Genomic DNA, 20,189 nt, shown 5'->3' with positions numbered 1-20,189 from the left:
AGCCTCAGATTGCAGCCCAAATAAATGCTTCACAAGAGTTCAAGTAACAGACACATTACAACATCAACTGTTCAGAGGAGACTGCGTGAATCAGGCCTTCAAGGTCGAATTGCTGCAACAAAAGCACTACTAAAGGACACCAATAACAAGAAGAGACTCGCTTGGCCAAGAAACATGAGCAATGTACATTGGACAGATTTGGACATTAGACTGGTGGAAATCTGTCCTTTGTTCTGATGAGTCTAAATTTGAGATTTTTGATTCCATTAACCGTGTCTTTGTGAGACGCAGAGTAGGTGAACGTATGATCTCCACATGTATGGTTCCCACCGTGAAGCATGGAGGAGGAGGTGTGATGGTGCTTTGCTGGTGACACTGTCAGGGATTTATTTAGAATTCAAGGCACACCTAGCCAGCATCGCTACCACGCCATCCCAGCTGGCTTGCGCTTAGTGGGACTATTATTTGTTTTTCAACAGGACAATGACCCAACACACCTCCAGGCTGTGTAAGAACTATTTGACCAAGAAGTAGAGTGATGGAGTGCTGCATCAGATGACCTGGCCTCCACAATCCTCCGACCTCAACTCAATTGAGATGGTTTGGGATGAGTTAGACCGCAGAGTGAAGGAAAAGCATCCAACAACTGCTCAGCATATGTAAACACCGGCTCAAATCGGTCTTCTGTAGCAAAATTTGAAATTGTGTTTTTTTACATTGGATAAAAGTACAGACTCAGAGCTACAAAATAGTATATCATACACTACAGTTGAGGAAAAATGGGAAAGTAATTTTGCTTTAAAAGTTGATCAACTTGTAAACTCACTTTTGAGAAAATGGCCTTTGAATGTTTTGGTAGTACTATTGGAGAGCCCTTCTTTGTCTACACCCATTAAACATCGTTCACACCCTCTTGAGCTTTAGCCCCACCCATCTCCAAGGGTTGATCTGAGCGTTCTGTACTAACAACAGCAGTCAAGCACCCAAGCTAACTTGCTAGCTACTTCCAGACATCTAAGAGAGAGAGAAAAGCTCACTGAACATTACTCGCCCTAGCAGAGCTGGTTAGGCTGTTACAGTATGTTATCCAGAGCATTGGTGACTGCAACTGTGCTGTCAGATTGTCCATTCATAAATTCAGAGTGTTTCGCGCTCAGAGCGCACACTGGACGCTCTGAGCGGATGAGTAGGGTTGATCCAAACGTTCTGACCTCACAACGGTAGTCAAGCATCCAAGCTAACATTGGCTAGTTTGCTAGCTACTTCCAGACACACAATGAGAGAGCACCCCACTCTGACCATTTTACTCACCCTAGTAGAGCTGGTTAGGCTGTTTTCAGAGCGTTGGGGACTGTAACTGTGCTGCTGGCAACAATTTAACCTGTTAGGGCTAGGGGGCAGTATTGACACGGCTGGATAAAAAACGTACCCGATTTAATCTGGTTACTACTCCTGCCCAGTAACTAGAATATGCATATAATTATTGGCTTTGGATAGAAAACACCCTAAAGTTTCTAAAACTGTTTGAATGGTGTCTGTGAGTATAACAGAACTCCTATGGCAGGCCAATACCTGAGAAGATTTCAAGCAGGAAGTGGCCTGTCTGAGAAGTAGTGTTTCATCTTGGCTCTTTTTATTGAAGACTCAGGATCTGTGCAATAACGTGACACTTCCTACGTCTTCCATAGGGTCTCAGAGCCCGGGAAAAAGTTGAACGATATCGAGGCAGCCTCTGGCTGAAACACTTTATCGCTTTTGGCAAGTGGCCACTCAGAGTACTATGGGCTTAGGCGCGTGCCCGCTTCGACCGAATGCTTTGTTTTCCTTTGTCTGTTTATCTAAACGCAGATTCCCGGTCGGAATATTATCGCTTTTTTAGGAGAAAAATGGCATAAAAATTGATTTTAAACAGCGGTTGACATGCTTCGAAGTACGGTAATGGAATATTTAGAATTATTTTGTCACGAATTGCGCCATGCTCGTCACCCTTATTTAGCCTTTCGGATAGTGTCTAGAACGCACGAACAAAACGCCGCTGTTTGGATATAACGATGGATTATTTTGGACCAAACCAACATTTGTTATTGAAGTAGAAGTCCTGGGAGTGCATTCTGACGAAGACAACAAAGGTAAGAACATTTTTCTTATAGTAAATCTGACTTTGATGAGTGCTAAACCTGCTGGGTGTCTAAATAGCTAGCCCTGTGATGCCGGGCTATCTACTGAGAATATTGCAAAATGTGCTTTCACCGAAAAGCTATTTTAAAATCGGACATATCGAGTGCATAGAGGAGTTCTGTATCTATAATTCTTAAAATAATTGTTATGCTTTTTGTGAACGTTTATCGTGAGTAATTTAGTAAATTCACCAGCAGTGTTTGGTGGGAATGCTAGTCACATGCTAGTCACATGCTAATGTAAAGAGCTGGTTTTTGATATAAATATGAACTTGATTGAACAAAACATGCATGTATTGTATAACATAATGTCCTAGGGTTGTCACCTGATGAAGATCATCAAAGGTTAGTGCTACATTTAGCTGTGGTTTGGGTTTATGTGACATTATATGCTAGCTTGAAAAATGGGTGTCTGATTATTTCTGGCTGGGTATTCTGCTGACATAATCTAATGTTTTGCTTTCGTTGTAAAGCCTTTTTGAAATCGGACAGTGTGGTTAGATTAACGAGAGTCTTATCTTTAAAATGGTGTAAAATAGTCATATTTTTGAAAAATTTAAGTAATAGCATATCTAAGGATTTGAATAACGCGCCACAGGATTCAACTGGCTGTTGAGTAGGTGGGACGCAAGCGTCCCACCTAGCCCATAGAGGTTAATGACGCTTTTTTTGGCCAACGTTTACTGACACCAGCCATATTCAACAGGTGTTTAGAGTTCGTAAATTCATCAGTTATTCTGCACTCTGGCACCACTAAAACGAGAATCCTTTGTTAAGACATGTAGCTAGCTAGCTAGCTAAACAATGAACCATAATCCAAACTCATGACATTACTACCCTTCATGAATCTGCAGGTAGCTAACCAACCATGTTCAATAGCTAACCTAACATTAGGCTATTACTAGTGGCTCTGAGATACAAATTATAAGATCATACACGTAATGTTAGTTAGTGAGCCAGACAGCTAACATTAGCTAGCTAGCTAACAGTACACTTTAACTTTAAATGAAAATACTTTGTTTAAATTAAAAAGGTGTAATATCTAAAAATGTAGCGAGCCCAACTATCTTACCTGTGGTCTTAATTCGGAGTAGATAGAGCAAATTTACTAGCTACTACGTCTATCAACAGTTGTTACAGTGACATTCTAATGAAATGGTTACTTGCATAGTGGAGTATTTTGTTAAGACATGTAGCTAGCTAGCTAAACAATGAACCATAATCCCAACTCATGACATTACTACCCTGCATGAATCTGCAGGTAACTAAACAACCAGGTTGAATGTTAGCTAGCTAACATTAGGCTATAACTAGTCAAGCAAATGTGTCTGAGATACAAAGAATAAGATCATACACATAACGCTAGCTAGTGAGCCAGCCAGCTAACGTTAGCTAACTAACAGTACACTTTAACTTGACATTACATTTTTTTGTAGTTTTACTACACACATTTTTTTTTAAAGGCAGTGTTAAACAGGATTACCTGGACATACTGACCAGCTCAAATAGACAGAAGCGTGCTATATGGCAGACCAATCCAAACTCATCTCTCGGCATGTCCAGCCCACTCATTATCTCAGCCAATCATGGCTAGCGGGAAGGTTGCTGACTTTTTCTGAGCTAAACCAACTAGGCTTGTAATTTAACAATTTTATTAGTATTTACAGATGGCATACAAGTTTGTTATTAAGGCACATGAAAGTTCACATGTTCGAGAAGGCATTTCTGCCAAAATAAAACGCATTTTGATGAAAAAAAGAAAAAGGTTTATGTTCAAACGGCTCTCCTGTGAAATAGTGACCCGTGACATATGCCTAGTTTTCTGAAACGGTCAGAAACTCTTTCAAGACTGCTGGAAAAGCATTCCAGCTGGTTGAGAGAATGCCAAGAGTGTGCAAAACTGTCATCAAGGCAAAGTGTGGCTACTTTGAAGAATCTCAAATATGAAATATATTTTGATTTCTTTAACACTTTTTTGGTTACTACATGATTCCATATGTGTTATTTCATAGTTTTGATGTCTTCACTATTATTCTACAATGTAGAAAATAATAAAAATAAAGAAAAACCCTTGAATGAGTAGGTGTGTCCAAACTTTTGACTGGTACTGTATATATTCTTTTATCATCTAAAAATGTGGGAACAATCAGAATGAGGACAAGATCAGGACAAAGAATTCATGTTAGAACCAGGTATAAACATGCCTAGTGTAATGGTTCTGGTAGCTCTACCATACAGGAGGACAGGGGATATTTTAACAGTGACATGGTGGTCTACCCTACAAGAGGAGAGAGGATTTTTCTAACAGTTACTGGCTATACAGCAGCAGCATCATTAGCAATTAGACTGAATTTCCCACCAGCGTGGAAAGGTCCTAATGCTCAGTTGCTGGTTACCGTGGCGTGAGTCAGGGATAGAATCAGGGTTAGAGGTTCCTTACCCTCTGGTGTTGGGTTAGGGATAGGGTTAGGGTTAGAGGTTCCTTACCCTCTGGTGTTGGCGGTAGTGCCGTGGGTTAGGGTTAGGGTCAGGGTTAGGGTTAGAGGTTCCTTACCCTCTGGTGTTGGCAGTAGTGCCGTGTCACAGTGCCGTGGGCTAGGGTTAGGGTTAGGGTCAGGGTTAGAGGTTCCTTACCCTCTGGTGTTGGCGGTAGTGCTGTGGGCTAGGGTTAGGGATGAAGCAGGGTTAGGGTTAGGGTCAGGGTTAGAGGTTCCTTACCCTCTGGTGTTGGCGGTAGTGCTGTGGGCTAGGGTTAGGGATGAAGCAGGGTTAGGGTTAGGGTTAGAGGTTCCTTACCCTCTGGTGTTGGCGGTAGTGCCGTGGGCTAGGGTTAGGGTTAGGGTTAGGGATAGGGTTAGAGGTTCCTTACCCTCTGGTGTTGGCGGTAGTGCTGTGGGCTAGGGTTAGGGTTAGGGTCAGGGTTAGGGTCAGGGTTAGAGGTTCCTTACCCTCTGGTGTTGGCGGTAGTGCCGTGTCACAGTGCCGTGGGCTGCCTCCGCCTCAATGGTCTTCCCATCAGGACACACCAACACTGACGTCATTAGACCCAGGGAGCCAAAACCTATGCAACAACAACAAGAGGGTGTCTATGAGGACTGGCCACCCCTCATAGCCTGGTTCCTCTCTAGGTTTCTTCCTAGGTTCTGGCCTTTCTGGGGAGTTTTTCCTTGCCACCGTGCTTCTACACCTGCATTGCTTGCTCTTTGGGGTTTTAGGCTGGGTTTCTGTACAGCACTTTGAGATATCAGCTGATGTAAAAAGGGCTTTATAAATAAATTTGATTTGATTTTGTCATCAATAGCATGGCAGAGGATATCCAATCACCCTCCACTGTGTCTTAGGAGTTCAGCCAGGTACAATGTCTTCAGAAAGTATTCATACCCCTCGACTTATTCCACATTTTGTTGTTACAGCCTGAATTCAAAATGGATTCAATTTATTTTTCTCACCCATCTACACACAATACCCCATAATGACGACGTGAAAACATGTTTTTAGACATTTTTGCAAATGTATTGAAAATTAAATACAGAATCTTACACCCGAGTCAATACTTTGTAGAAGCACCTTTGGCGGCAATTACAGCTGTGCGTTTTCTGGGTAAGTCTCTGAGCTTTCCACACCTGGATTGTGCAACATTTTCCCAATACTCTTTTCAAAAGTAAAATTGTTTGTTGATCATTGCTAGACAACCATTTTCAGGTGTTGCGTCTTGGTAAGGAACTCCAGTGTATATTTGGCCTTGTGTTTTAGGTCATTGTCCTGTTGAAAGGTGAATTCATCTCCCAGTGTCTGGTGGAAAGCAGACTCAAACCATGTTTTCCTATAGGATTTTGCCTGTGCTTTGCTCCCTTCCATGTATTTTTTATCTGGAAAAGCCTCCCAGTCCTTAATGATTACAAGCATACCCATAACATGATGCAGCCACCATTAGGGCCAGACGGATTACCAGGACGTGTACTCCGAGCATGCGCTGACCAACTGGCAAGTGTCTTCACTGATATTTTCAACCTGTCCCTGTCTGAGTCTGTAATACCAACATGTTTTAAACAGAACACCATAATCCCTGAGCCCAAGAACACTAAGGTAACCTGCCTAAATGACTACCGACCAGTAGCACTCACGTCTGTAGCCATGAAATGCTTTGAAAGGCTACCCTTTGACGAGTGGTGTAAAAATACTTTAAAGTACGACTTAAGTAGTTTTTTGTGGTATCTGTACATTACTTTAGTATTTATATTTTTGGCAACATTTACTTCACTACATTCGTAAAGAAAATAATGTACTTTTTACTCCATACATTTTCCTTGACACCCAAAAGTACTCGTTACATTTTGACAGGAAAATTGTCGAATTCACACACTTATCAAGAGAACATTCCCTGTCATCCTTTCTGCCTCTGATCTGGCAGACTCACTAAATACAAATGCTTCGTTTGTAAATCATGTCTGAGTGTTGGAGTGTGCCCCTGGCAATCCGTCAATAAAAATACAAAAAATTTAAATTGTGCCGTCTGGTTTGCTTAATATAAGGAATTTGAAATAGTTTATATTTTTACTTTGATACTTAAGTACATTGTGCCCCTGGCTATCCGTCAATAAAAAATAAACTACAATTGTGCAGTCTGGTTTAATATAAGGAATGTGAAGTGATTTATACTTTTACTCAAGTATGACAATTTTGTTGTTTTTCCACCACTGGATGTGGCTGGGGGTTATAGCGTTTCTTTCACATGACCCATCAATTTAGACAAGTGTGTATGTGTCATCTAATATTTATAAAATATTTTTATCTGGACACTTTCTGTTTAACTGGAATGTTCCTTGATGTAGGCCACTACCACTTTTAGTCTTCATCTTTACTACTCACTGTGAACAGCTGAGTGGGTGGAGACAAAGGAGAGCTCTCCAGTAGGCACCAAAACTTTCAAAGGTCCTTTTCTCAAAAGTGTGTTTACAAGTTAATCAACATTCAAAGCAGATGAAGTGTATGAAATACCATTTTCTAGCTCTGAGTCTCTACTTTTATCCAATGTAAAAAAATATATACATTTCAAATTTTGCTACATAAGACCGATTTGAGCTGGTCAGTCACATTTCAAATTTTCATTTTTAATTACTTTTTTTATATCTCAAAAAAAAAAAAAAATCCACTTTGACAATATGGGGGTATTGTGTGTAGGCCAGTGATACAAAATACAAATTGTATTCATTTTAAATTCAGGCTGTAACTCTACAAAATGTGGAAAAAGTCAAGGGGTGTGAATACTTTTTGAAGGAACTGTACATCCAGACTTTCTGATGTGATTATACTTTAAGAGGACTCCTGCTAGCTACAAGGTGGGCCTTTCTCAGCAATAAAAACATGAAACCCTTTGAAGTTAAGAGAAAATATGAGATTATATTGGACGATGACCAATATATGTATATTGGTATATATTGGACTATATTGGTATATAACTGGACATATGTATGTACAGTTAGACTGTGGTTTCACCTTGAGCCAGTATGTCAGACTGAACATTTTCATAATAATAATAACTATATTACTGTATGTATATACAGTATATTATATATTAGTGTTGGTGTCACCTTGGGACAGTATGTCAGACTGAACAATTCCATTATGGTTTTATTATATTACTGTATGTATATACAGTACATTATATATTATTACTGTATGTACAGTACCAGTCAAAAGTTTGGACACACCTACTCATTCAAGGGTTTTTCTTTATTTACATTTTTTTTTTTACATTGTAAAATATTTATGAAGACATTAAAACTATGAAATAACACATACGGAATCATGTAGTAACCAAAATAATGTTAAACAGATCAAAATATATTTTACATTTTACATTCTTCAAAGTAGCCACCCTTTGCCTCGATGACAGCTTTGCACACTCTTGGCATTGTCTGAACCAGCATCATGAGGAATGCTTTTCCAAGGAGTTCCCACATATGCTGAGCACTTGTTGGCTGCTTTTCCATCACTCTGCGGTCAAACTCATCCCAAACCATCTCAATTGGGTTGAGGTCGGATGATCGTGGAGGCCAGGTCATCTGATGCAGCACTCCAATACTCTCCTTGGTCAAATAACCCTTACACAGCCTGGAGGTGTGTTGGGTGATTGTCCTGTTGAAAAACAAATGATAGTCCCACTAAGCGCAAACCAGGATAGCGTAATGCTGCAGAATGCTGTGGTAGCGATGCTGGTTAGGTGTGCCTTGAATTCTAATTAAATCACTGACAGTGTCACCAGCAAAGCACCATCACACCATCACACCTCTTCCTCCATGCTTCACGGTGGGAACCATACATGTGGAGATCATCCGTTCACCTACTCTGCGTCTCACAAAGACACGGTTAATGGAATCAAAAATCTCTAATTTAGACTCATCAGACCAAAGGACAGATTTCCACCGGTCTAATGTCCAAATCTGTCTAATGTCCATTGCTCGTGTTTCTTGGCCCAAGCAAGTCTCTTATTATTAGTAGTGGTTTCACTGCAGCAATTCGACCATGAAGGCCTGATTCATGCAGTCTCCTCTGAACAGTTGATGCTGAGATGTGTCTGTTACTTGAACTCTGTGAAGCATTTATGAACATGTCCTCTGCAGCCGAGGTAACTTTGGGTCTTCCATTCCTGTGGCGGTCCTCATGAGAGCCAGTTTCATCATAGCGCTGGGATGATTTTGAGAATGCCAAGAGTGTGCAAAGCTGTCGTCAAGACAAAGGTTGGCTATTTTGAAGAATCTCAAATATAAAATATATTTAGATTTGTTTAACACTTTTTTGGTTACTACATGATTTCATATGTGTTAGTTTATAGTTTTGATGTCTTCACTATTATTTTACAATGTAGAAAATCGTCAAAATCAAGAAAAACCCTTGAATGAGTAGGTGTCCGAACTTTTGACTGGTACAGTATATACAGTATATTATATACTGTATATACAGTACCAGTTGGTCTCACCTTGAGCCAATATGTCCGAATGAACGTCTCCGTCGTAGTTCTTGCAGGCCCAGACGAAGCCTCCGGAGGACTTTAGGACTTGTGCCACCATGTCATCAATGAGGCGGTGCTCGTACCAGATCTTCAGCCTGTCAAACTCTGGCTTGTAGTCCCTGTAGAGAACACAGGGGAGCTTTTAAAGCAGGCTTAGATTAACTGTTAACACTGGGGAAGAATCTGCAAGGAACGGTACTGTCTACCTTGGCAAGCCACTTTGGCATGTCAATAACTTTATATGGTTTTTATGTGGTCTTTTTTATGGTGAATAGACTGTGGCCTCTATTCAATCCGTATCACGGAATTTCAGCGTGGTAGAAAATGGCGCCAGAGGGGATGGCTGCCGTTTTACAGGCTCCTAACCAATTGTGCTATTTTGTGTGTTTTTTTTGCATTGTTTGTAACTTATTTTGTACATAATGCTGATGCTACCGTCTCTTATGACCGAAAAGAGCTTCTGGATATCAGAACAATGATTACTCACCTCAAACTGGATGAAGATTTTTTCTTTAACCTGTTGAGGACAGACGTTCCGCTAGCGGAACCCCTAGCCAACAGCCAATGGCATCGCACGGCGCGAAATACAAAACAAACTAAAATACCACAATTCAATTTTCTCAAACAATCAACTATTTTACACCATTTTAAAGATAAGACTCTCGTTAATCTAACCACATTGTCCAATTTCAAAAAGGCTTTACAGCGAAAGCAAAACATTAGATTATGTTAGGAGAGTGCATAGACACAAATAATCACACAGCCATTTTCCAAGCAAGCATATATGTCACATAAACCCAAACCACAGCTAAATACAGCACTAACCTTTGATGATCTTCATCAGATTACACTCCTAGGACATTATGTTATACAATACATGCATGTTTTGTTAAATCAAGTTCATATTTATATCAAAAACCAGCTTTTTACATTAGCATGTGATGTTCAGAACTAGCATACCGACCGAAAACTTCCAGTGAATTTACTAAATTACTCATGATAAACGTTCACAAAATACATAACAATTATTTTAAGAATTATTGATACAGAACTCCTTTATGCAATCGCGGTGTCAGATTTTAAAATAGCTTTTCGGTGAAAGCACATTTTGCAATATTCTGAGTACATAGCTCGGCCATCACAGGCTAGCTATTTTGACACCCACCAAGTTTGGGACAACCTAAATTCAGAATTACTATTTGAAAAATTGGATTAACTTTTCTGTTCTTCGTCAAAATGCACTCCCAGTACTTCAACTTCAACAATAAATGTTGTTTTGGTTCCAAATAATCCATAGTTATATTCAAATTGCTTTGTTTTGTTTGTGCGTTCAGGTCACTATCCGAAGGGTGACGCGCGAGCGCATTTCGTGACAAAAAAATTCAAAATATTCCATTACCGTACTTAGAAGCTGTCGTGTCTTTGGGCACCATTAACTGAAGACATGTTTATCAAAATAGCTCCCTGTAATTATTATCACGTGATTAAACTGATTAATCGTTTAACTGTAATTAACTAGGAGATCAGGGCACCAAGGAAAATATTCAGATTACAAAGTTATAATTTTCCTAATATAACTTTCCTATATTATATTATAACATTATATATTATATTATATTATAGTATAGGCCGATTATCTTCTGGTTTAAATGGTGTATTTTACCTCGCGTCCAGTCTCATTCCAAACGTCGTAAATTGTTGTATCTGCACGAACCCAGCCTTTACTAAGTCATCATCCATACATCAACTGTCTTAAAATCATGTATTTACTAAACAAAGTAATTCACAGAAAGTATACAAACAGTAGTTATCGTTACAAAGAAATGGTAGAGGAATGTGCCCTAGTGGGCTAAACCGGCATGGCAGCTTTTTAACCTGTTAGGGCTAGGGGGCAGTATTGACACGGCTGGATAAAAAAACATACCCGATTTAATCTGGTTACCACTCCTACCCAGTAACTAGAATATGCATATACTTATTACATATGGATAGAAAACACCCTAAATTTTCTAAAACTGTTTGAATGGTGTCTGTGAGTATAACAGAACTCATTTGGCAGGCAAAACCCTGAGACATTTTCTGACAGGAAGTGGATACCTGATGTGTTGTATTACCTTTAAACCTATCCCATTGAAAAATACAGGGGCTGAGGAATATTTTGGCACTTCCTATTGCTTCCACTAGATGTCAACAGCCTTTACAAAGTGTTTTGAGTCTTCTGGAGGGAGATCTGACCGAACAAGAGCCATGGAACGATGATGGCCCATTAGACACCTGGCGCGCGAGTTCATGTTGGGTACCCTCGTTCCAATATGTTATAAAAGAGTATGCATTCGTCCACCTTGAATATTATTCATGTTCTGGTTAAAAAAGGCCCTAATGATTTATGCTATACAACGTTTGACATGTTTGAACGAACGTAAATATAATTTTTCCCCTCGTTCATGACGAGAAGTCCGGCTGGCTTAGATCATGTGCTAACAAGACGGAGATTTTTGGACATAAATGATGAGCTTTTTTGAACAAAACTACATTCGTTATGGACCTGTGATACCTGGAAGTGACATCTGATGAAGAGAATCAAAGGTAATGGATTATTTACATAGTATTTTCGATTTTAGATCTCCCCAACATGACGTCTAGTCTGTATCGCAACGCGTATTTTTCTGGGCGCAGTGCTCAGATTATTGCAAAGTGTGATTTCCCAGTAAGGTTATTTTTAAATCTGGCAAGTTGATTGCGTTCAAGAGATGTAAATCTATAATTCTTTAAATGACAATATAATATTTTACCAATGTTTTCTAATTTTAATTATTTAATTAGTGGTGCTGACTTGACTGCCGGTTATTGGAGGGAAACGATTTCCTCAACATCAATGCCATAGTAAAACGCTGTTTTTGGATATAAATATGAACTTGATAGAACTAAAAATGCATGCATTGTCTAACATAATGTCCTAGGAGTGTCATCTGATGGAGATTGTAAAAGGTTAGTGCATCATTTTAGCTGGTTTTATGGTTTTGGTGACCCTGTCTTTGAATTGACAAAACATTACACACAACTCTTGTAAATGTACTGTCCTAACATACTCTAAATTTATGCTTTCGCCGTAAAACCTTTTTGAAATCGTAAAACGTGGTTAGATTAAGGAGATGTTTATCTTTCAAAGGGTGTAAAATAGTTGTATGTTTGAAAAATTTGAATTTTGACATTTATTTGGATTCAAATTTGCCGCTCTTGAAATGCACCTGCTGTTGATGGAGTGCACCACGGGTGGCACGCTAGCGTCCCACCTAGCCCATAGAGGTTAAGCTTTGAACAGAAATACAATTCTATCACATTAACATCAGTACATAGCCTCTCAACATATTCCAAATAGCTTGAATCTTATTAAATCATTGTATACAACCATTTAGATGCTAGTCCCATAGCTGAGGCTATTATATAAACCTTAGTATGGTAATATGGTACTATTGTCTCCAATGGGTATCACAAAATTGTACCAAGCGGACCAGTTCGTAGCTGGATTCTTCACCGATCTTTTATACCTTCTCCAGAACATAAATGTCGTTCGGTACCCCAATTCTGTGAGTTGGAAGAATTTCCTTTGTCTCTCTATGAAACCCCTCTCTGTCTCAACTGGGCCATGCGGCAGGACATTCTCCTTTAGAATTTTACGACCGCCTTCACAGGGCCTGGGTAGGGAGAGGTAGGTAGGGGGATGGTGCAAGGGGGAGGGGGTCAACTGTGCTCCCTGTTCCCAGAGAGAGAGCAACGTCATGACAAAGCTTGTCAAACGCTGTTTAAAATCAATTTCGATGCTATTTTTCTCGTAAAATAGCGATAATATTCCAACCGGGCAACGTTGTATTTATTCAAAGGCTGAAAGAAAAAAATGTAGTCTCGTGACCGTGTATCTCCAGTGTCACTGTCCCCAGGGTGACCACTTACAAATTCTCCTGCTGTTCTTTGCCCAGAGACAGCAGACACCCCATTCCACTTTCTGCCGGCTTTAGAGAGCCAATAGAAGCCTTAGAAAGTGTCATGTTACAGCACAGATGCTGTATTTTCAATAGAGATGCAACAGAAGGACAAAAAATTGTCAGACAGGGCACTTCCTGTATGGAATCTTCTCAGGTTTTGGCCTGCCAAATGAGTTCTGTTATACTCACAGACACCATTCAAACAGTTTTAGAAACTATCCAAATCTACTAATTATATGCATATTCTAGTTTCTGGGCAGGAGTAGTAACCAGATTAAATCGGGTACATTTTTTATCCGGCCGTGAAAATACTGCTACCTATCCCAAAGAAGTTAATGAGTCTGACGTGAAGGATATGATGTTGCTCCCAGACAAGGCCCAAATCCCTGTCATTCACATGAAGAAAAGAAGGAAATAACATGGGTGCAGAACAGCTATGACAGGTAAGACAAGAGGTGGGTGTGTGTCTATTTGTCAATAACAGCTGGTGCGCGATGTCTAACATTAAGGTCGTCTCGAGGTATTTCTCGCCTGAGGTAGAGTACCTAATGATAAGCTGTAAACCACCGTATCTAGCAAGAGAGTTTTCAACTATATTTTTCGCAGTCGTCTATTTACCACCACAAACCGATGATGGCACTAAGACCGCACTCAACGAGCTGTATAAGGCCATAAGCAAACAAGAAAATACTCATCCAGAAGCCGCGCTCCAAGTGGCCGGTGACTTTAATGCAGGCAAATGTTTAACCAGAGGGAAAAAAACTCTACATCACCTTTACTCCACACACAGAGTGTCACGGTTGTCGTTGGGAAAGGAGGACCAAAATGCAGCAGAAACAAGTGTACTCATCCTCTTTATTAAATAAAGAAGGAAAACTGAAAACAACAAACACGTACACTGAAACACTACGACAAAATAACAGTCTGGCAAGGCACACGGCTAAACACAGAACAATCTCCCACAAAACCTACACCAAACAATTACCCATATATAGGACTCTCAATCAGAGGCAACGAGGAAGCACCTGCCTCCAATTGAGAGTCCCAACCCCCCCATTAACCTAACATAGAAATACACTCACTCGACTAGACATAGAAATACCTAAACATAGAACATAAACCAAAACCCGGAAATAATAAATCAAACGCCCTTCAACAAACACACCACCCCGAACCACATAAAACATAAAACAAATAACCTCTGCCACGTCCTGACCAAACTACAATAACCATTAACCCTTATACTGGCCAGGACGTGACACAGAGACACGTACAAAGCTCTCCCTCACCCTCTATTTGGCAAATCTGACCATAATTCTATCCCCCTGATTCCTGCTTATAAGCAAAAGCTAAAGCAGGAAGTACCAGTGACTCGCTCAATACGGAAGTGCTCAGGTGAAGGGGATGCTACGTTAAGGGACTGTTTTGCAGCACAGACTGGAATATGTTCTGGGATTCATCCAATGGCATTGAGGAGTTTACCACATCAGTCACCGGCTTCATCAACAAGTGCATCGACGACGTCATGCGTACATATCCCAACCAGAAGCCATGGATTAGAGGCAACATCCGCACCGAGCTAAAGGCTAGAGCAGCTGCGCTCAAGGACTGGGACACTAATCCGGATGCTTATAAGAAATCCCGCTCTTCCCTCAGACGAACCATCAAACAGGAAAAGCTTCAATAGAGGACTAAGATTGAATCATACTACACCGGCTCTGACGCTCGTCGGTTGTGGCAGGGCTTGCAAGCTATTACAGACTACAAAGGGAAACCCAGCCGCGAGCTGCCAAGTGACGCCTTCCAGATGGGCTAAATGCCTTTCATGCTCGCTTCGAGGCAAGCAACACTGAAGCATGCATGAGAGCATCAGCTGTTCCGGACGACTGTGTGATCACGCTCTCCGTAGCCGAAGTGTGCAAAACCTTTAAACAGGTCAATATTCACAAGGCAGCAGGGTCAGACGGATTACCAGGACGTGTACTCAGAGCATGCGCCGACTAACTGGCAAGTGTCTTCACTGACATTTTCAACCTCTCCCTGACCAAGTCTGTAATACCTACATGTTTCAAGCAGACCACCATAGTCCCTGTGCCCAAGAAAGCAAAGGTAACCTGCTTAAATTACTACTGCTCCGTAGCACTCATGTCGGTAGCCATGAATTACTTTGAAAGGCTGGTCCTGGCTAACATCACCTCCAGTGGTGTGGGGGCTGTGCTTTGGCAAAGTGGGTGGGGTTATATCCTACCTGTTTGGCCCTGTCCGGGGGTTTCATCGGATGGGGCCACAGTGTCTCCTGACCCCTCCTGTCTCAGCCTCCAGTATTTATGCTGCAGTAGTTTATGTGTCGGGGGGCTAGGGTCAATCTGTCACATCTGGGGTATTTCTCTTGTCTTTTCCGGTGTCCTGTGTGAATTTAAATATGCTCTCTCTAATTCTCTCTTTCTTTCTCTCTTTCTTTCTTTCTTTCTTTCTTTCTTTCTTTCTTTCTTTCTTTCTTTCTTTCTTTCTTTCTTTCTCTCTCTCGGAGGACCTGAGCCCTAGGACCATGCCTCAGGACTACCTGGCTTGATGACGCCTTGCTGTCCCCAGTTCACCTGGCCGTGCTGCTGCTCCAGTTCCAACTGTTCTGCCTGCAGCTATGGAACCCTGACCTGTTCACCGGACGTGCTACCTGTCCCAGACCTGCTGTCCCAGACCTGCTGGGACCCTGACCTGTTCACCGGACCTGCTACCTGTCCCAGACCTGCTGTTTTCAACTCTCTAGAGACAGCAGGAGCGGTAGAGATACTCTCAAAGATTGGCTATGAAAAAGCCAACTGACACTTACTCTTGTGTTACTGACTTGTTGCACCCTCGACAACTACTATAATTATTATTATTTGACCATGCTGGTCATTTATGAACATTTGAACATCTTGGCCATGTGCTGTTATAATCTCCACCCGGCACAGCCAGAAGAGGACTGGCCACCCCTCATAGCCTGGTTCCTCTCTAGGTTTCTTCTTAGTTTTTCCTAGCCACCGTGCTTCTACACCTGCATTGCTTGCTGTTTGTGGTTTTAGGCTGGGTTTCTGTACAGCGCTTTGAGATATCAGCTGATGTAAGAAGGGCTATATAAATACATTTGATTTGATTTGATCATCCCAGAAACGCTAGACCCACTTCAATTCGCATATCGCCCCAACAGATCCACAGATGATGCAATCTCAATCGCACTCAACACTGCCCTTTCCCACCTGGACAAAAGGAACACCTATGTGAGAACACTGTTCATTGACTAAAGCTCAACGTTCAACACCATAGCGCCCACAAAGCTCATCAATAAGCTAAGGACCCTGGGACTAAACACCTCCCTCTGCAACTGGATCCTGGACTTCCTGATGGGCCGCCCCCAGGTGGTAAGGGTAGGCAACAACACATCTGCCACATTGATCCTCAACACAGGGGCCCCTCAGGGTTACGTGCTTAGTCCCCTCCTTAGTCCCCTGTTCACCCACGACTGTGTGGCACAACTCCAACACCATCATTAAGTTTGCTGATGACACAACGGTGGCCTGATCACCGACAACAATGAGACGGCCTATAGGGAGGAGGTCAGAGACCTGGCTGTGTGGTGCCAAGACAAAAACCTCTCCCTCAACGTGATCAAGACAAAGGAGATGATCGTGGACTACAGGGAAAAAGACGACCAAGCACGCCCCCATTCACATCGACGGGGCTGTAGTGGAGCGGGTCGAGACTTTCAAGGTCCTTGTTGTCCACTTCACCAACAAACTATCATGGTCCAAACACACCAAGAAAGTCCTGAAGAGGGCATGACAATGCCTTTTCCCCCTCAGGAGACAAAGATTTGGCATGGGTCCCAAGATCTTCAAAAGTTCGGCTGCACCATCCTGACCAGTTGCATCACTACCTGGTATGGCAACTGCTCGGCATCCGACCATAAGGTGCTACAGAGGGTAGTGCGTCCGGCCCAGTACATCACTGGGGCCATGCTTCGTGCTATCCAGGACCTCCGTATTAGGCAGTGTCAGAGGAAGGCCCAAAAATGTGTCAAAGACTAAAGTAACCCAAGTCATAGACTGTTCTCTCTGCTACCGCACTGTCATGGTCCACCTGTCACCAGAGGGCGTTAGAGACCGTCCTAGAGACATTAACGACACTCAGGTGTGTCCAATTTACTCATTATGATTTCCCTGTTAAAAGTAGTGTGTTTTCTGTTGTCCTTTACAGAAGCTTGAATTGTTTACCATGTACGTTTGTTTCCTGAGTTTTTGAGACTTGTTGTTTTTTTAAGTATACAGTGATCCTGTGGTTACCGTTTCTCAGTAAAGTATTATGTTTATTCTGAACCACTGATTCCTCGTCTGGTCTCTTCTCTGCACCTGTCTCCAACCTTTTCACATCACAGCAAGCTTCTGCCAAAACATGGACCCAGCAGAGATCACCCAGATCAAGAATGTTGTTACCCACCAAGGAGTACTGCTGGGGCGGCAGCAAGAACAACTCTCCCACCCAGGAGGATCCAAGGGGTTCCTCACTCAGTGTTCTCTGGTGTTCGAGCTAAAGTCCTCCTCATTCCACACCGATCGGGCCATGATCGCTTACATCATCTCTCTACTCTCGGGCAAGGCCCTGGCATGGGCAACGGTGGTGTGGGAACAGCAGCCTGTCATGTCTACTCCCGCTCCCCCTCTCCAGCGCTCGACGTCACCAGTTTATTCATTATTATGCACACCTGCCACCATCATTATGCTCACCTGCGCCTCATGACTCACCTGGACTCCATCACCTTCCTGATTACCTCCCCGATATCGGTCACTCCCTTTGGTTCTTTCACCAGGTGTTATTGTTTCTGTTCCTGTGTTTGTCTGTACGCTACTCCTGTTTCTTGTTTTGTTCCATGTTCCGTTATTTATTAAATTCACTCCCTGTACTTGCTTCCCGATTATTAGCGTACACGTTACACAGCCACCATCCTGCAGCTCCATATTAGCCTTCATTGCCGAGCTGCAACGAGTCTTCAACCACCCATTCAGTGGACAAGAAGCAGCCAGCCGACTGTTCAACATCCACAAAAGGGCCAGAACAGTGGCTGATTTCGGCATTGAGTTCCACACCCTCGCTGCCAAGAGCGGGTGGAATGCGGAGGCCCAGGTCATCGCTTTCCACCAGGGTTTGTCTAACTCCATCAAGGATGAACTGGCCTCTCGGGAACTGGAAGAGGACCTTGAGTCCCTGATAATGCTGGCAATCAGAATCAACAACCGCCTCCGAGAACACGTGAAACAGCGCCTTTTTGACACCACCCCATTATCCCGGTTTCTTGAGCACCGCAAACCCCCCCAAACCCAGCAATGAGGAGCCCATGCCGCTGGGACGCACATGTCTGAGCCCACACGTGCGTAACAGGTGCATGTGCGAAGGCTTCTGCCTCTACTGCGGAGGTGTCGGCCATCTCTGTGCTACATGCCCAGAGCTGACGGGAAATGCCAGGGCTCGCCAGGACAAGGGGAGACCCTGACGAGCTGTGTAGTTACCTCCCGGCTACCCAGTCACCGTCTGTCACTATCTGCAACCCTCCACTGGGATAACCGTCAGCATTAGATCATTTAATTGATCAGGACTTTGCCACTGAATTACAAATCCCCTGCGTGAAGTGTCCCATCCTTCCTGCAGATTCAAGCCCTCGATGGACGGCCCATTGGCTCCAGTCGGGTGGAACCCCCTTATCCTAGGGTATCCCTGGCTAGCGCTACATAACCCACTATTCTCCTGGTCCACGGGACACCTACTAGACTGGGGTAAGGACTGCCAGACGATATGTCTAAGACCCCCACCAAGAGCCTCGCTGTGTCTTTCTGCAGCCATTGAAGACCACGACTTCTCCACTCTCCTTCCCGAATACTTCCCCCCCATCGTCCATACGACTGTGCCGTAGAACTCCTACCCAGCTCCACACCTCCCCGGTGCCGGCTGTACCCCTACCCCTGATGTCCACCGCCTTGGAGTTGGCCCAAGGGGCCCAATTCTTCACCAAACTGGACCTCCGCAATGTTTACAATCTGGTGAGAATCAGGGAGGGAGATGAGTGGAAAACTGCCTTTTGACACCCCTAGTGGTCACTATGAGTATTTAGTCATGCCCTTCGGATTATCGAACTCACCGGCAGTCTTTCAAGCATTGGTCAATGACACTCTTAGGGATATGTTGAATCGGTTCATCTTTGTTTACCTCGACGACATCCTGATCTTCTCCAAAACCCTTCTGGAACACATACTGCACGTCCACCAAGTCCTGAGATACCTCCTGCAGAGCCAACTATATGTCAAGATGGGTTATGTGGAACTCACACTTCTCTAAGTTTCCTTCCTTGGTCACATTATCTCTACCACAGGCATCCAAATTTTACACCGTAAAGGTTGAGGCGGTCACCGACTGGCCCTGTCCCACCTCACTCAAGCAGGTCCAGCGGTCCCTTGGGTTTGCAAATTGTTACAGGCGTTTTATACACAACTTTGGTGCGGTGGCAGCGCCTCTCACGATCCTAACCCGCAAGTCCCAGATCCGTTTTTACTGGACTCCCGAGGCTGACATGGCATTAATGGAGCTCAAGTGATGTTTCACGTGATGTTTCACCTCTGGACCCATCCTCTTTCATCCTGATCCTACTCGTCCCTTTGCGGTAGAGGTGGATGCCTCAGACACCAGAGCAGGGGCGGTCCTTTCATGGAAGCATCATTACAAATGTTTGAGAGGGTTGTTGTTAATCAGGCTGATGTTTTAAAGTTATTCAGGGGATGTAACACACACAAAAGCACAGGCCCAGACAAAATAAGTGGACATGTGTTAAAGAACTGTGCTGAACAATTGTGTTTTTACAGACATTTTCCTATATCTGGGTGTCCTCTTGAACAATAAGCTTCAGTGGAGAAAAGGTACAGACCTGATCTACAAAAAGAGTCAACAGAGACTGTACTTTCTCAAAAAGCTGGGATATTTTAATGTTAATTG

The 20,189-nt window shown here is 42.8% G+C and overlaps 1 protein-coding gene across 1 annotated transcript in view; it reads right to left on the bottom strand.

Moving 5' to 3' along the window:
- The window catches only part of LOC106598629 (isocitrate dehydrogenase [NADP], mitochondrial), a 165,743-nt gene that overhangs the window by 21,429 nt on the left and 124,125 nt on the right, over positions 1-20,189 (bottom strand). The window contains exons 7-8 of the mRNA XM_045708425.2: positions 9,157-9,308; positions 5,126-5,238 (exon numbers count right to left, since the gene is read on the bottom strand). Coding sequence (XP_045564381.1) covers positions 5,126-5,238; positions 9,157-9,308 — 265 coding nt within the window. The remainder of the gene's footprint in view (positions 1-5,125; positions 5,239-9,156; positions 9,309-20,189) is intronic.

The sequence above is a fragment of the Salmo salar genome, chromosome 26, assembly GCF_965601325.2.
Source record: "Salmo salar chromosome 26, fSalSal1, whole genome shotgun sequence".
In the NCBI taxonomy this organism is placed as follows: domain Eukaryota; kingdom Metazoa; phylum Chordata; class Actinopteri; order Salmoniformes; family Salmonidae; genus Salmo; species Salmo salar.
This window is presented reverse-complemented; position numbering and strand designations above follow the sequence as displayed.